General features: G+C 38.1%; 1 protein-coding gene across 20 annotated transcripts in view; it reads right to left on the bottom strand.

Annotated features, from left to right (window-relative positions):
* Nucleotides 1-6: 6 nt before the first annotated feature.
* The window catches only part of map7d3 (MAP7 domain containing 3), a 34,111-nt gene continuing 15,661 nt past the window's right edge, over nucleotides 7-18,456 (bottom strand). For 2 of the 20 annotated variants that reach the window (XM_028459496.1, XM_028459492.1), the window contains 17 exons: nucleotides 18,061-18,224; nucleotides 17,868-17,979; nucleotides 16,428-16,529; nucleotides 15,131-15,238; nucleotides 13,609-13,713; nucleotides 13,142-13,240; nucleotides 10,771-10,896; nucleotides 8,399-8,538; nucleotides 6,455-6,585; nucleotides 6,152-6,372; nucleotides 5,425-5,554; nucleotides 4,299-4,584; nucleotides 4,138-4,188; nucleotides 3,845-3,914; nucleotides 3,580-3,730; nucleotides 2,371-2,657; nucleotides 7-2,299 (listed from right to left, as the gene is read on the bottom strand). In XM_028459496.1, coding sequence (XP_028315297.1) covers nucleotides 2,292-2,299; nucleotides 2,371-2,657; nucleotides 3,580-3,730; nucleotides 3,845-3,914; nucleotides 4,138-4,188; nucleotides 4,299-4,584; nucleotides 5,425-5,554; nucleotides 6,152-6,372; nucleotides 6,455-6,585; nucleotides 8,399-8,538; nucleotides 10,771-10,896; nucleotides 13,142-13,240; nucleotides 13,609-13,713; nucleotides 15,131-15,238; nucleotides 16,428-16,529; nucleotides 17,868-17,979; nucleotides 18,061-18,224 — 2,291 coding nt within the window. In that variant the 3' untranslated portion in view covers nucleotides 7-2,291. The remainder of the gene's footprint in view (nucleotides 2,300-2,370; nucleotides 2,658-3,579; nucleotides 3,731-3,844; nucleotides 3,915-4,137; nucleotides 4,189-4,298; nucleotides 4,585-5,424; nucleotides 5,555-6,151; nucleotides 6,373-6,454; nucleotides 6,586-8,398; nucleotides 8,539-10,770; nucleotides 10,897-13,141; nucleotides 13,241-13,608; nucleotides 13,714-15,130; nucleotides 15,239-16,427; nucleotides 16,530-17,867; nucleotides 17,980-18,060; nucleotides 18,225-18,456) is intronic. The other 18 variants (XM_028459494.1, XM_028459493.1, XM_028459495.1 and 15 more) reach the window with 18 other exon arrangements.

Here is an 18,456-nt window from a genome sequence, read left to right as displayed (position 1 = left end):
CACGACTGGTTGTTTTTGCACAACTTTATTGCGTTTTTCTTGTTCAACAATCTGTATAATTTCAATACACTTTAGATATATTTACAGTACAAATTTTGTATTGGTGGACAAAGCATTGTTAGTACATCTTCAAGAGACATTCATATTCAGAGTTGTGCCCTGGTTGTATATGAAGTGATTGTCAAGGCCGAGGTAAGGACAAGCTTTTCTGTGTCACTTGTGATACAACAAAAGCACTAAAACCCCATCTAAGGCACCGTTCTACACTATCATTACAGACATCACTGAGGGCCGAGAGCCTCTCGCTCTGTGCTTCAACCCTCAAAGATAAGCAGAGTAACACCTAGAAATGTTTTAATGTCAGCTCAACTAGCAACAACTGAAAAATGGTTTCAGCTACTGGATCCAGGGGTGAGTTTTGAGTTATAAATGAAAAATCTGAATAATAAACATCACACATCTCTCCTATGAGTGTCTACAGTAAAGCAGCAACTGTGTGTGCCAGTGCTTAAAGTCTCATGTTTCCTAGTTGAATAATGTATGATGGCTAAAAGCGAGCAGCTCTGAGAGGCATGGTAAATAATGCAGGGCAGGTTATGGTGTCTGATTATTAATCAATCCAAATCTAGAAGTCGGAAGTGCTAATAGGAACAGATTTGAGCTAGACCAACAATGAACAAGGCAAAAAAACAACAACCACAAACCAAAACAAGTAACAAGGTCCGGAAAACATTTTTTAGACAATCCAAGCAAAGCATGTTTTGTGAAACGTTGCCTTTTGTTACAGTAGAACAGATGAAACCTGAGCTGAAAAAACACCTTCAACGCAACATAAATGTGATGACAGTAAAACGTTAACATATTTCATGTGTCGGACATTTTGTAAAGTGACTCTAAAAAGGGAAAATGTTCAGAGTTGGGGCTGAAAAATGTGGCCCAAAGCTCACTTTACACATCCTGGGACGAACACAAGGACAGAATAGTCAAACACCTCTACTGACTTCACTTATCCACAACCTGAGCCTATTTCTCTAAACATGGCTTTACATGCCTAATACTGATCATATTTACAATACAATAACACTTAAATATGTGCAGAAATGTCCTGTTATAGATACACAAATAGCCCCTTTTCTCAGACAATTTAAAAAAGTTGAAATGGAATTTATCAAGAGCTAATGAGAAGGGAATTCTTTTACAGGTTAGAGGAAGGTGAGTGGAATAAGAGCAGAGTCACACACAGAGTGAGCTTAGCTTTAAACCAGATCATAGGCAACCTGATTTCTACCCTTAGTACAAGTGAACATCACAGCACAGTCTCACATTCAAGTTCAGTTCAGTAACACATGCATACTTTAGGAAGCAGCTAGCGATCAAAGGGAAGGATGCATCAGCTTAGTTTAACAGCTGTGTGGTCCAGATGCAGACAGGAGTAAGCCTTCAATTCTTAATATTATACTAAATCTGTCAACTCTTAGGTAAATAATGTTAGTAAACACAAACTCTATGTACACAATGTAAAAATCACAAACTAAATCTGACCGTGGGCTCTTTTAATCAACACACCACAGACACCTTCTGTGAACTTGTGAATCCTTAATTTCAAATGAAGCTTTTTGTTCCCTGAAGAAAAAACAACAACAATAACAACAGAAGAGTAAAGACAAAAGACATGACAGCAAACTGGGATACGGTGCGTGAGGGAGCTTTAGGACAAACAATTTAGTATTTTGTATATTTGGGTGAATATATGGTAAGGCCATACTGTGGGAAGCTGCAAACAGCAGTCGGTCAAGTAAATTTAGAAGAACTCAAAGTCACTTTAATCAGCCCTTCAGAACTGAGCGTTTCTGCCAACAATTCACACGTCTTAATGAAAACACATCCATACATTTTGTCATACAAGAAAAAAGACTACACACATTTAAGAATAATTAAAAGGAAAAAAAGCAACAACCAAAATAATAATAATAAATTACAACAATGCACCAATGACAAAAAAAAAAACATCTTTGAAAAACCCTAAACATTTGGAGAAACTCTGGAAAATAAACAAGAGAAACAAAAAGGAGACCAGGATGCAAGTGTGGTAAAGGAACATAAGACTTTTCCCTGAAGCACAGTTCTTGTATTATCTATTTAAATGTATTGCTTCCTTGCGATGTGCATTGCAAACGTAGCACTTGGGGTGATCCTGTCACTTTTGAGGAAGCCGTCTTCTTTTTTTTCAAGCTCAGATGGACAGAAAGTTGAGCAGTGCAACAGCAGGAAGCGTCTCAGCAGCTGCAGCATCAAATCTCTACACAAACACAACAGGAAGTAATGAGTTACTGAGTCAGTGTACACTAGCAGTTAAAGCTGATCTCTCACCTGACAAGGATTCAATTGGTTGAATTGGATGCAGTGAGTCTATCGGGATTCCTTTCTCCTCAAATGTGACCCTGGACCCGTCTGAGCTCCCGTCACAGTTGATCAACACCTGGTTACACCCATCTGCCTCAATGAGGGGGCGTGTTTTGGAGTGAACGTTGACGTCGATAAGTTCCTCAAAGCTCCACTGGTTGGATTTGCCGTTGAGACTAGAGACCAGTCCGACCTTTGCCGAGTCCTCATTTAGGAACTCAGAGCCCTCAACCAGACGCCCCTTTAGAATCGGACTAGCAAAGCCAAAACAAACAATCACATGAAGTGAGTGATGAGATCAAAGAATTAAAATGGATAAAAAAACTAATGTTTTATGTATAAACACAATTTCAACAAGAAGACAGTCATCAACATCCCCCGCTCAAAAAAACGGAACAAGGGCAATAGCTCTGGAAAAAATAATTGCACGCTTCTCATTTTCAAACTCCATCAAGGTATTGATACCCTGAAGCCACACACCAAATTTGGTTATCTTAAACAATTTCTGAGAAAAGTTCAGACGGACAAACATACGGACGGAGTTCAAACCTATAACCCCCTTCTACACTTTGTGGCGGGATATAAAAAACACCACTATACAAAAAGTCCGCTAGCTTCATGCTAACGTCTATGGGAAAATCCATGTATAAGCTCATGCTAACATTTACCGCGATCGGCAGTGATTTATACAACACTGCCGTTTATGCTTAAATTTCAAAAACACTGTCTTAGAGTGTTACCAAACTGTACACTTAAACATACAAGAATTGGTTTTTTCAAGCCAAAAATACAAGAACTTAGTTAGTAGAAACGGAGAGTTGTGGTTGTAAATGATAATTGATGCAAGTAATTAAAAAACATGCAAATAAATGTTGGATTACAAGTTTTCAGCTGTAATTTTATTTGTGTAAATATCAGTCTATACATTTTTTCCCATAATTTGGGACATGATATTTATTTTCCATAATTTGATTTTTTATACACAAGCTCACATCACATTCTACAAGCTCTCCCATTTTGCAACATATCTACCTTCATACTTTTCAAGTAAGTTAACCGACTAAACCTCTTGTGTTATTGGTTACTCTTTTGATAAAGCTTGCAGTTAATATTCACGACATGTGCCCTTTGATGATTTGTACATGCAAATTTAAAAAATGCACTTTGTATCTTTACCTGACAGCCTGACTCTCATCTGTGCTCGTGCTGTTATCGTTCTCCTTATTATCCATTTCTGACTTTTCATCCACATTGCCCAGGGGCTCTTCTTCTTGTGCAACAGGCTCACTGGCAAACAGTTCACATTCGTCTGCATTGTCCATATTTGCTGAAGTGGCAATAAGGCAGATTATGTGCTCAGAATCATAAATCACATAGAGATTCACGTACATGCTCACAAAACAGGGGAATGGAATCAAAGTGAAAGCTGGAGAACACTTACGTATTGGATCACAGTTTATTTGGTCCATGCCTTCATCATCGTTATCATTATCCTGCTTGTCATCATCTCTCTGCAGCAGGAATAAAGACATGTTAGAGCCTCAATCAGAGAGCCCTCCATCGTTACATAATGTATGACAGTTTAACAAGTAAAACGGCCTTCTACTATCAAACATAAAACTCACAGGAGTAGATATAACACAAGGAACAAGTTAGAGGTAGGATTATGTGGACAGTGCTCGTGAGGGAGGGAAGTGTTACGGCACATTTCTTTTACAGATCGTAATGACTCACCCTTAAGTCACCATCGCCTTTTCTGGTTCTCTTCATAATTTCCTCAATTCTCTGAAAAAAAGGCACATTATCACTTCTATTGGGATGTATTAACACTAAATTAGTGAATCAGCCTTCAAATAAATCCAAAACAAAAGAAAATTCTCCTTTCAACATCATACCTTCTTCCTCTCCATACGTTCCTGCTGGTTCTGCTGCATGATGCGGTCTCTCTCCTGGCGAACTCTCTCTGCCTCCTCCAGGGCTTTCGCATCAGCCTCCTCCCGTTCTCTCTGGAGCTCGGCCTGCTTCAGTGCGTCCTCCTCCGCCTGCTTCACCCGCTCCTCCTCGGCCAGGCGAGCATCTTCTTCTTCTTTGATTTTTCTCTCCTCTGCTAGGATTTTCTCCTCCTCTTGACGCTTCAGTTTAGCCTCCTCCGCTAAACGCTTCTCCTCTTCTTTTCGCAACCTGAAGCATTAAAGACTCATTAGCTGCAGGTTCATCTAACCATGCACACAGTACGCACATACCGTATCAGACCCAGCACCTATCAGACACAGCACCTATCCAGAGTGTATCTAAATACACAGCCAGGGTTGGGGTCAATTACCCATGTTCAATTACAATTCAATTGTGGTTACAGTTACCAGGATTTTTTTTCCAAATACTATTAAAATACCTAAATTACAATTATGTTGTCAATTACAATTAAGCACTATTACTGAGCCTGAAATGAATATCCTAATAAAAGTTAACCTTCCTTGTGTGTTAGCTTCTTTTTTTAGGATATCTTATGATAACAGGTCCTAAATCAGCTGTAAAATACACTAAAAATTATTATATAATTTCTTTCACATCTATTTGTTAGCTTGTTAGGCTTCCTAATCAATGCAAAAATAGGTTTTTAATATTTTTTTTAAATGGTAAAATGTGGGAAAGCTTGATATGAAACATATTTTAATAACTGTTGACTGCATACTGTATGTGTAGAACTGTACATATAACATGGTTCCCCAGTTTTGCTTTAATTTTTAATTAAACATCTTATATAATATACAAGTAAATTATCTGAACTCAATTACAATTTAAGAATACAACAGCAATAGATATTCTAAATACAATTATGCCATAATTGTAATTATCAATTAGTCAATTACAATTAAAATGGACCCCAACCTTGCTAAATACACAGCCAATAAAAACAGATTTATTCCGTGAAGTAACCTGGTAATATTTCAAGGATGTATGGACTGGCACTGCTGTGAGGTTACTTAAGAAGATTTCATAAACTTTAGTCAAAATACTCACTTCTCCTCCTCCTCCTTCTGGACCCTAAGCTGCTCCTCTTTCTCCTTCTGCTCTCGCATCAGCCTCCGGTTCTCTGCCAGGATTTTGGCTGCCTCAGAGGCTGAGTTGGTACCTGGGGACGACTTTGACTCTGGCAAGGAGGGAAAAACAAAACAAAGGAAATATAGAGATATTTGTTATCCATTTATCAAAGTAATGTGTGTTGGAAGGAGTCTGTCATGACACCATGAGACTGATTGATAGCTGAGAATAAAATGGTAACAAAAGAATAGAGTGATAGAAGTTAATCAGAAAAGGCAGACGTGTATTACTGCCGTATGTATTTGTAATATTTGATATACCGGAGAAGGCCTTGGAATTTGCAAGTTACATAAAATACAATAACTGTTGAGTATTTCACATTCTGGTTTACTCGTAGCATGTTGTTACTTCTAAATTATTTGGTACAATAATATGTACATAAGAGTCATGACTAAATGACACTGCATTATATCACTTCTTCCAGCAGGGGGCAGAAACCAAACGCTATCAAGGATGCTAATGCTAACCCAGCTGGAAACCTAATGAGTCTCCTGTTACACTAGGATTGATTGCAACTCAAGCTGTTGTTGGTTAGTTTTCAAAATGCACACAAAACAGATGTTTGAGTCTCAATGTAAAGTAAGCATACAGTATATCAGTGCTGACCATCAGATGATGAGTGTTTGAGATCTAGTCCGATGCTCACCATCTTTATCTTTGGATTTGCTCGTGTCAGACGACTGGGGAGCCAAAGCTTGGACAGGACACAGATCTTTGGACTTTGAGTCTCTCTTTCGCAGCGTCGGAGGTCCCGTTGGAGTGAGAGATGGTTTCTGGGTGGGCGGGGCCTTTGCTGAAGATGTCTGTGGAGAAGGGGGGCGTTGTTTCATTGCACCAGGTGAAGGTGGACGCATCTTCTGACTTTGCCTTTGAGAGGAGAAAAAAGGCTACGTCTTTAGGGGTCCAAAAAACTTCAGTGAAAACTTATTTTTCTATAGATGTATCTTACTTGGTGGCTCCTGGGGAAGGGGCTCTCTTTGGAGATGGGATAGGGGCTGGGGATGGTGAGCGGTTACGTGCTGGCGGAGTGGATGGAGCCGAGGTACGTCTTCCTCCGGGGGAAGCTAAAGCTTTGTCTTTCTGTAGTTTGACAAAAATAGAACAGAAACAGTACACAGGAAATTCAGAGAATTGAAACAGTGTTTGAAGAACAGCAAGTAATTGTTTATTCACTCCTCAGAATACACATTTTCAAATAAAATAAATGCTGTTCATAGAATACAATTATCTCTATTAAAAATGGGACAGCTGAGATTTTAGAAATATATCAAAGGGAAGTGATGAGTAAAAGCAATATTTCACACACACGCCACACAGCTAAAGAGAACAAATAAGTAGTGAAGATGTCAAAGGTGGCTGACACTAGGCCCCAGAGTCTGGGTGGGACTGCTTTGCATGGCCTGATCCATCTGTAGAATCAGGCCATTGTGGATGGTTTTGTTTCCAGCTCTGACAAAGACGCCTTTTACAACTTCGAAGAGAAGGAGGACAGTGACACAGGTTACCACGTGAGAACATACAGATAGGACTTATCAGCAGCAAAAGCATGAATTGTTCTTTGAAAAAGGAAAAACTAGTTCAGATAAGTACTGACAAAAGCCTGTAGCTGGTGAACATTATATCCTTGTGGTTAGTGGTTAGCATCCAGCAGCGAAGAAGATACTTTGACAGGCAAATGTAGCCGGATGCATAACCATTAAGAATGGCTTTAAACATTTACATAAAATACTTCAATACAGAGCAGAAAAACAAAAACATACTGTTGCTATTGCTATCACTTCCTCCACAACTCTACCAAATAGACATTTCAATTTAATGTATGTTTTTATTAATTGTACTTGTGACCATGTGTGGAACAATGAGTGTGTGCATGTCTTCCCATACATCAAAGGTGGGCAACTTTTATCACAACGAGGGCCACAAAAATGTGTTTTTCTCTGATCTTAGGGCCACATTATCAACATAGATAGATAAATAGATACTTTATTGATCCAGAGGGAAGTTTAAGGAATCCAGTAGCAGTATACAAGACATGCAGGGCACAAGACATAAGTACAATAAACAGTAAACAATAAACATTCATGTACTTATTATGAATTTTATATTTTGATAAGCGCATTGAGATGACTTTATTGTAAATTGCGCTATACAAATAAAGTTGAATTGAATTGAATGTTAGCATTTAGAATAATGACCAATCTGAGCATTGACACAGAAAAGAACAAAAGGTTTTGTTGTTGCACATTTTGTAGTTTTGTGTATTTTTTTGTGGTCATTTTGAATATATTTCTCTCTCAATTTGGTTTACATTTGTCAACGTGTTGTGTCTTTTTCTACCATTTCATTTGTTTTTTGAGTCATTTTTTTGTTAATTTATTGTTGTCCCTTTGTGCATGTTCCTCTTTTATGTGTTTCTGAAGTCATTCTGTCATTTTTGCATTTACTCTGGGGGCCACACAAAATCAGACCGAGGGCCACATGTAGCCCCTGTGCTGCCAGTTGCTATGTCTGCCAAACATGAACTGGTAGATTATCAGTGGTGTATCCCTCCAATTTTTTGCTAGGACGGGAATCAGAATCAAACAACCCTTAACAAAATGAGTATTTAAAATATAAATATAGAACAAATCCAAGCATTAATAAACACAAAGTATGCGTGCTTATATTTTGTTATTAGAATATTATTTACCTCTAACCTTCCAACAACAGACGGTGGATTAGAATATAATCCTGGACAGAGATTACTAATTACTACTAGTAACAAAAAGGATCAGGAATGCTACATAAAGCATATAAAATGTGTTCCTGTATGATTCAAATTAAAGTAGATGCTGCTGTAACAGAGCTTTGCCCAGCTAATGTTAGGAATAATAATGTAGCGATGTCTTCTCACCAGTGATGGGTCGAGAGCTCCGTCAGCTGACACAGACGTGGTCATGCCATTCTTCTGTCGGTCGATGCTACGACTGCGCACAGGACCGCGCGGTGGGTTTAAGGGACTGGCCGAGGCTGAGCGAGGACACAGGTTACACTCTGGTAAAGGACACAGTCATCGCAGGGCCACAGGAGCACAACCAACGGCAGGCGTGAGAAGCAACCAATTTGGGCAGCAAGGCAGCAAAAAAGAGAATAGTGGGGATGGATGGGAGATAGAGGGAGAGTGTAAAAGCAGGGGAGGAGAGGGGGTGTGAGTTGTTATGTAGGGGGGGGGATAAGAGCACAAAAAAGCCATTTGTTAGATTAATGCAGGGGGAAAAGCTCAAAGTATGCTTGGGTTGGGCATCAATGGAGATGACAACTAAAAAGCAACAACATCACACAAAAACCACAAAGTATCCACACATCAATCACCCCAATAAAGACTACACAATACCTACCACCACACAGACACTGAACACAAATTAAATTAGTACATTTAACACTCTGCATGTGAATAGTGTCAGTTGGAATTCTCTGTATCTATATCAATTTATATAGCTTCCAATTACATACATAATGAAACAATATTTGTGATTTTAGGCCTATGTATATATAGTAAATAGGGAATTAAAATAAATCTCAAATAGATCAAAAAAGTATCTCAAGTCACACATTTCATTGATTGGTTGGTTGTGTCACATAGAATCATTTATTTAACCTTGTTATCCCAAAAGGTGGATGAGTTAAAGCTGCTCCCGCATGGTAAATAGGTTTATGCTGAATGCATGCTTGGTTGTGACTGTGAAATTCGACCTGTCATCAACTCCTGCTGCTACTCCTAGTGTGGATGAGTCATGTTCCTACTGGGGCTATTCTAAGCAGATCTATAGCTGCTAATGGCTCTCTAATGGCCATTCGTTGAATGTAACAATGTCAAACCAAAACGGGGTATACAAATGCAGCTTTCAGGGGCATCAGTGCTTTTCTGAGAAAACATATAAAACATTAAAAATGACTTAATCCCTAACAAAATCATTTCAAGTCTATTTATATATGTATTTTTTTTAATTATTTTGCAAAAACTATTCCATCTCCACAGGAAGACCAGTAAAACCTAACATCATGCTGACATATTGAGATCTTAAAATAGACTGGGATGACTTCAATTACCTTCGTAGTCCCAGGCATTCCCTTCCAGGAGCACATGGACCAGCACAGTCTCATTCTGACGTAACAAGCACCAATAGGTAAGCAGCTTAGAGTAAATCTCCCAGCATGGTATCCGAGGCTTCTTGGTTACTGAGAAACGCTTCAGGCCAAGTCTGACCTGCTGTAGCTCAGCCCAGCACACAGCAGCCAATTGTGTCAGAAGCTGAGTGTATCAATATTTACTAAGTAACTGTGCTCACTCACATGAGCCTGCTTTGCTGCAAATCGTTACTGTACGTATTTCCGCAGCAGATCTCAACAATAGGAGCTTTTGAACACACACACAGAGCTAAGAGCAGTCATTTATTTAGCACCGCCACCAGTGTTGGGGTCAATTAAATCGTAATTGTGTAATTTGAAATTAATTACAATAATGTAAGTATAATAGTAACTGTAACTGAAAATGTTTTGCTGCTGCAATCATAACTGAATTAAAAAAAAATTAAAAACTACAATTTAATGGAACAATTAACACATACGTGGTAATTAATTATTAAAATATGTTTCATATCAACGGTCTGTTCTCTTGAGGATCATTTTATAATTCTAAAGTTAAATTACATGAGGGTTGTACTGTCCTAATAAAAGCCTCAGATGCCCACATCAACATTGCATTGATTAGGAAGCCTAACAAGGTAACCAAGAGATGAGAAACATAAGAGGTGATAAATCACATTGATTAAAGACATGGGTCAACTCAAAACTGACCCGTTATGATAAGAGATGCTAACAGAAAGCTAACAAAAGTTTAGTTGTATGGGCTTATTTATTAAAGGCTTAGTAATTGGGATTATCTGAATTTAAACTTCAGTAATTGAGAACATAAATAAAGAATAAAATAAAATAAACTGTAATTGGAAAAAAAATATGCCAGCCACAATAATCATAATTAATTTGTAATTGAACATGGATAATTGAAGATGTATTTGTAATTGAAAAACGTAATTGACCCCAACACTGACAGCCACCAATATCACTGCTACCATTTAACTGAAAGCATGACAATCTATAGCAAAAAGCATTGTGATGAAACCAGCTAAAACTGGGCTAAACTCTCTATAGGTAAACATGGATTTCAATGCGGGACAAACTACGCCACCATTTCCTCTCTGTCAGGGATTCCTCGGCGGAGGTTACCTGGAGCAACTGTTCCTTCAGCGGACAGGGCGGCGGCACTCCTGCTCCTAGCTAGTGATGCCTGGGTGGGTGTGAGCAGGCGACTAAGGACCCCTCCGTCCACAGTACTGACTTGTTGCCTGTGAGCTACAGGGCCGGAAAAATACCCCCGAAAAAGAACAGAAAACAAAACAAGGCCAAAAGGTGGAGTGTGGAAGAAGAATGGGAATGAAGGCAGAAGAGAGATCATTATGTGATTTAACAGGAGAGAATCAACAATTAGAATTAAATATTACATCTCAATAATCTTACACAGGTCCTTGTAAAGTCTAGTTTTAGTTTGTGTAAAGAAAATTGCAGTTGTCGAAAGAAGACTATCAAAGACACCATGGAAAACTAGTGAGAGAAAATAACTCATTTCAGTTAAAACAGGTATTAAAGTGAATTTTAAGGTCAGACCAAACGTTCCTTGAGAAAAAAGGTGATCTTATTGGGGGGGGAAAAATAAATACATATAAACCTTTAGGTTAGCAGGGAACACTACTTTAGGGGCCCCATTTTGAGTACAGACTATATATAATGTAGATGCAGGCACTTTTTTGCTTATGAAACAAACATTTGTAATCAAATCCAGCTCCATTCTCATGAACAGGCAGTAAAACGACTCTATGGAGTATATACAATTTTCTTCGCCCTGCACAAGCTGATTAAATGCCATCATTTTGTGTAAAAAATAGTGTGTAAAACTAAATTAATTGAATAACTGGAACTCCTTTCATACACAGATTGCAAAAGTTAGATCTGGCTACTAGTTTATGACAGTTAAATGCTTGCTGATGAAAAAATAGTCAACACTAAGTTTCTGCATCTCTTTCAACACAACTCTGCATGCATAATTTTTCCAACTAATCTGCCATGAGTCTATTTGTGTAGCTGCTATAAATCTCCTATAATTCAGTTATATAAATCAGCTGGCAAAACAGGACAGTTAATCAGGAGCTTCATCTGAGCTCTTGGGTTAAGCATTGGAATTTCTTAAAGTCATTATTATCTCATTGGGTCAGGAGTATTGGAAAAAAATAGTTCAGTTTGAAAACATACAGGAAAACTAGAACATTTGATCACAAATATCACCTAGATAGAGTGAGTGTATCAATGCAAGTATTCTTTGGCTTCTACTGGTCAACATTTTTTTGAAGTAGGTGGAAACTAATGCCAATTTTGAATTCTGCTTTGAATATTGACTATAGCTTTGTTTGTACCAAAGGGATTGTTACTGAGCCTGTTGTAAAAACCTTTTTAACAGACAATAGATAAATTAGTACAAACAAAAGAATGCTTGCATCTTTGTAATGAAAGAAGTGAAAATCCCCCGATTAGGGTGTTGTCATCAACACCTTCAAAATGAAGGCAACGCCGTGTGAAAAGATGAGATTATCTAATGATGGGGCTACACTGTCTCCAACCCCCAAACAGGACGGAGCTGATCCTTGTTACCTCTAGAAATCCCTCACAGAGAGGACATCTGCTGTTGACAGACTTGATTTCTGTTAACTATTGAGAGACTCCCTGTTGTGCACGTTGCACATGTTGCTGCTCTACATTCATTGAAGAATCTCTGTTAAAAGGCAATCATCAAATCACGTGTATTATTTTTAAAGTTGTTTTTTCTGAGGGATTTTTTACAGAATGATACCCATATTTTGCATGGAGACTGTGTTGAATTGTTGAAAAATGTACCTACACAGAACATACATTTGGACAAAACAAACATTTTTGCACAATCCTAAAATCAAAACAGTAGTTGTTAATGACAAAAAGGCGTGAAAAGTGACAAACTGAGTGCACAGAAGCTGCTGTGGTGGGATGGCACTGACAAACGGATTACAATCGAGCTATGAGGTCATCTTCAGGGAAGAAAACAATCAACACTTGTTACACTGTATTAGTCTGTAGTGTTAGTGCAGATTGGGCAAACGTCAACAATGCCAGACATGTGAAAGCTTGAAAAGAAAAAGGGATAAAACAGAAAAAAATCGGTAACTGAGAAATGTGGCAAAGTGCAAAATCGTGTTGGTTAAAAGAGCAAGGTTTCAAAGATTCAGAAATGAGTGGCATTCCTGGCTAATCGCAGAGTAAAAAGCTGCATCTGCCTCAAGTTGTGCAGTCAGTGAGAGCAACTATTCCTGTGAGAACATTATTGGCATTAATGGATACGTATGAGGAGGAAGAACCAGGCAGTGTAGAAAAAAAATCCTCAAGTTCCTGATGCCTGGAACCTCCAGTTTGTTAAATTATTTCTAAATAAAGAAGACCTTGCCATTGAATCCACATGCTTGTTATTTAAACTGAGAGATCCGAGTAAGGCATGCCGATTGTTCATGCTAGCCACCTTGATCATCCGTTGTCCCCCTATCAGGCTTGGCAGAAGTCTGTGCTTTGCTGACACTTACTCGCGAAAGGGACGAACTTCTCTTCTTCCCAGAACGCCCTATGGACAGAGTGGAGTTATGTCTGAGCATGTAGTGGAGGGAGCTATCAAGGAAACCCCAAAAAACATTTGGTTGTATGTAACTCACTCGCAGGGTTACGGTCTTTGTTTGGGAAAAATTATCTAAAAAAAAAGGTAGGGTAAAGTTTTATTGCCTAAGACTAAAGATGCTACTCAACTTGACTTGTTTTGGTATAAATATGAAAATTCGTCTTTGCGGAAACAAAAGAAGCAGCAGGAAAGATTGCCAGGTAGTTCTAATAAAAAGTGGCAGAGCCAAACACACGATGAAGAGTTCTGACCAGTCGGGTACTGAACACTTGCTCTGTAAGCATCATGTAGAAGATGAAGAGAGGTGTAATCTGCACCTGTCTTTTCCACCTGGGGCTTTTTGCCGTCTTCCTTACTGGCATTAGCAGCATTGCCATTGCTAGGCAACCGGTTACATGACGAACTCCTTGCTGGCTTAAGACCTGAGAAACAATGATGAAACACCCAGTGGTGAAATGACATCACTACGACAAATGTGTGTAGAAATTGCAGTGCACTCGGAAATTGGTGCAATGAAGAGATAGAGAAATAAAGTGAAGCTCCTAATGCCAGAGAGAAGACAAAAAACAGAGACAGCTTAAAGAAGCCGTTTTGAAAATTTTTCTTAAATACCCGCACTAAAAATGTCATTGGTACAAATTAAATGTATACCATGACGGCGTATTAGGTCCACCTTAAAATATAAAGGAATCAGAGCACTACGAGATTAAAGTCATAATATTTCGAGAATAAAGTCGTAATTTTACGAGATTAAAGATGTAATATTTTGAGAATAGAGTCATAATTTTATCAGAATAAAGCCGTATATTAAACTTGTAAAGGCATAGCGCTCAGAATTCCCTGTTAGAGTGAACGCAACTAACACGGATAGACCTGGTCGACCACTTCCATCCAGTTCCTCCTTCACAATAAAAGAGGCTATTTGTTCCAAATCAGTCTGGTTATTTTGTAGGAACAAAGCAAACATCTGCAAATTGGCTTTAAAGTCCTTAACCTGATAATACTAGTGTGGTAATGATGAGCCAAAAGGCTCAGTATTTCACCATGTGTGAAACCTAAAGCGAGGTATAATCTCACAAGTGGCTGCAACACAGACAAGATCCTGTTTGTATTTCAATTTTATTCTCATAAAATGTATGACTTTATTCTTGAAATATTAGCACATTAATCTTGAAATATTATGATTTTATTCTCAGAAAACTACAATTTTTTTGTCTCGTAATATTATTACTTTAACATTGAAATATTATGACATTAATCTCGTGAAATTATTTTACTAACTTTTTTCTCAAAAAATTATAACAATTCTCAAAATATTATGACTTTAATCACGTATTGCCCAGATTATTTTTTTTATTTTAATGTGGCCCTAATATGCTGTCATAGTATAAAATATAAAGGCAAATTTTGTATTGATATTTATGTTTTACTTAATTATTCAGTGCAATTATTGTCTGCACTCTAAACCATCCCCCAAGGGGAGCAGTGGGCAGCCACGGTGTGAGGCGTGTTGGGGGTCTTGCTCAAGGTTACGTTACTGACACACTCTTATGCCACAATATTTCATTTATCAATACATATGAAAACCAAAATAACACAAAAAAAAACACAAAATAAACAGAAGTCAAAGATCACTGTTGGCATGACCTTGACAGAAGAGGTGAATTTTATCATTAAAAATAAGACTGCATTTATTAAAAAATACATTTCAAAGACTAACCATTGTGATTAGACAGTGGAATGCAGGGAGGGCAGCAGCTAAGTTAGGAAAAGAGGACATGGGGCAAAAGAGGAGGAGGATGGATTGAGTAGGATTGGGAGGAAGGGGAGGAGACTCACTTTTCTCAGGTGACTTGATGAGGGTGGCAGAGGAGGAGGATAGGCGTTTGCTGATGCTAGCTTCAGGTGGCTGTTTCAGGTTCAGGATAGATGTGGAACGCTTGTCCACTAAGGAGGAGGAAAGGACAAAGGAGGATGGATTTACAAGGGAATCTAGCCAATAGGAAAAAGGTTATCAGTTAACCTCTATCAAGCTCTGCAAAAGTTTTTTTTTTTATACAGTTCTTACCAAAAAATCCTACATTTGTTTTCTTTTTTACACAGGAAAACAGTAAATTTTTCTTAAAAAATAATTCAAAAACACATGGTTCAGAAATCCTGAACTCAGTTAAGCACTGTGGTTAGTACATTAAATATACACTGATGTTCATTCATATATCAACTTTTCATGCCAGATACAATATCAGTTATTTACTGGATATTGGTTTAACTGACTTCCATGCAAAAACACCCTTGTGGTAAAGAAGTGAACGAGAGAAGGTGGGCAATATCAGGTAAAAATCAATATCACATTTAATGGTAAAACTAGGTAAAAATATAGAAGTTTATAACCCTTCCATTTATTTTTTCTTTCTTTGTTTAGTTTCTTTCTTTCCTTGTTTCAATTTTTGAACACACAGGTGTGGATTAAAATAGTTGCTGTTACATATTCAAAATAAAAAAAATATTACATGTTTGACGTATTTGTGTCAGATAGAAATTGATTATTATATATGATTTCTAAATCAATTATACAAAATAAAATCCTAAATAAACGGCTTCAAAGCTTTTGTCCTTATTTGTAAAATTGTCAATTGTTCCCAAATGATGTGCAATGTACCTCAGTTTCTAAAATTTTACACTGATATTATGTCTTGAAGTGGATAAATAGAACAGAAGCTCATGAAATAAGCAAAATAACTTCCTTTTTGTTTTTCATTACATAGTGCTGGGAGTTGAGGGAAGCCTAAGGGTCTGCATATAAACATTTAGGTCTTTCCAGGTTCTTTTGACATTCTTTATTTAAATGCTTTTTTAGGAGTATAACACAAAGTAGGTGATTATTTGATATTGACATTTTTCTTGCCCATCCTTCAGCATCAGTGAAAGTGAAAAAAGAAACAAACAACCAGCTATAAATTAAATGCAAAGCCTGGCAAACGAGTTAGTGAAAGCCTGCCAGTTAAAATGCAGGCAAAGATGATGAGGAAGGTTTTCGGTGAAAAGCATTGGCAGAGAACCCAGCTTTGTGCAGCCCTAGTGCCCAGTGCATGCTGTGTTGCTACACTGGTGAGCAAATTATTAACAAACAAAAAACCTTGTTGACTCCTTGGTGGCTTTTCTGGAGAGGCAGGAGAGATAACTATAGTTACTGGAGAAGAGGCGGTGGCATCAGAATCTCCTGTGGGGGAAAAAAACTCTAAGGGAAGCCACAACACATGAAGGTGAAGGAAGGACAGCTTCTTCAAATGAGGAGAACGCTGTTATTCCTGCCTGAGATCCTTTAGTGACGAAACAGAAAACTGAACTGGCTATAACAGTGTGTGGAGATAAAAAGGGATACAAAAAATACAGTACATCCAAGTGTCTTGTATGTTACTCTCTCAACTGTAGTCCATATCTTTAACTTTTCCTTGGGAACTAACATAGTTTACATCACATAAGGGCTGGGCGGTATACCCGGTTCATATTGAATACCAGTATATAATTTCGTTATGATATACATTTTTAATATACCGCCGTGTTTTTGATCACACAACTTTCGAAACACTACGCTGCCCCGCGTTTCAGACCAGACCCTTTTTAACGTTACATTTCTAAATAGGAAGGTAAACAGTAGCGCTCTGGTGTTAGTTACGGTGTAAATCATACGTGTAAATGGATAAGAAAGACACAATTGAAAGCTCTGAAGCTGCATGTAAGCATGTGCCTGCGTGCGCAGGAGAACAACACTCATGGACACGGAGGCACGGTTAGCTTAGCATGTCGGCAGTAATACACAAAAAAAAAAAAAAAGAGAGCAAAGGATGCAATTTCTCATTTCTATAATGCAGAAATAAGTCCTGATTGAGCTGCAAACAAAACGCTACCTTATTCCCCATAAGAAACCACCACACCACTGAGTATGCAGCATTTAAAGCTAAAAATCAAGCTATTGCTAAAGCTAAGCTAGCACGGCAAAGAGCCATTGGGCTGCTGTTGCAAACTTGTATTACTACTAGTGTGGAATTATTCTACAGTATTCACTCATCACGACAGTAAAATAGACCAACCTAAGTGAATCTACTGCAGAAATTCATCTCTCAACCAGTAGAAAATGCTGTTAGTGTGAACACCTGATTATGCATGAAAAAAAAAATACTGTCCTATACCGTGAAAACGTTATAATTTTGAAAAATACCGTGATATACATTTTTGGTCATACCGCCCAGCTCTAATTCACATCTTCCAGAAAACATGAGTGTGTCAGGATATTGAATCTTGTTTCTGTAACATGTAAACGTAAAGAACAGATTGGCAACCATTCAAGGAATACTGCCACTAATAACACTTAGTCTAAATAGAGCAATTAATAAAACCTAATATTTGGCATTATAATTATACTCCAGAGAAAGTGCTCCAACTTACTTTCATGTATACCGTGTCGTGTTGTGATAACTCATAATCAGGTTGTGTCAGACTCAGGAACCATTCTCATGTGTTGACAAATTAAGTGCTGAGTGTGTGCAACAGTCATTGAATAAGTAAGACAATCTACCTGTGCGTGCATCTGAGTCTGGAGACTGTCCTCCCCAGGACCATCTTTTTTGCCTCTGTTCTACTCTATGGCTACGTTCCAACGTCCGCCTCATGACCGCCTCATAGTGCTCCTGCAAAGACAAGCAACCATTACCTTTCCTAATAGTCAAAGGCAAGTTTCATTACTAGAATTTTCAATTCCAGTCCCCCACCTTTTCTTCCTCCTGTTTCAGCTTCCTTTTCTCCTCAACAGCTAATCGCTTCTGCTCCTCCTTCTTTCGCTGCTCCTCCACTTTCTTCTGACGCTCCTCCACTTGACGTTCCACTTGCAGCTTGGCCTTGCGTTCCCGCTCCATGATCTGAGAGTCTCGCAGTGCTGCAGTATGTTCACGGGATATTTAGAGAGCAATTCCAGAAGCGAGGAGGTTAGATGAAACATTTACTCTTTACTTCAAATTCACAAGTTGAACAAAGAACTTGCTGCCTCTTCTGATCCCGGACAGTAGTACAGTTAACAATTGCTCTTAATAGTCTAAAGATAGTTTAGTTTTAAAAAGCATGAAAAACAACAACAACCCACATTGGAAAATTCCAAAACTAATTCAAAA

This window comes from Gouania willdenowi, chromosome 10 (assembly GCF_900634775.1).
Source record: "Gouania willdenowi chromosome 10, fGouWil2.1, whole genome shotgun sequence".
Classification (NCBI taxonomy): domain Eukaryota; kingdom Metazoa; phylum Chordata; class Actinopteri; order Blenniiformes; family Gobiesocidae; genus Gouania; species Gouania willdenowi.
This window is presented reverse-complemented; position numbering and strand designations above follow the sequence as displayed.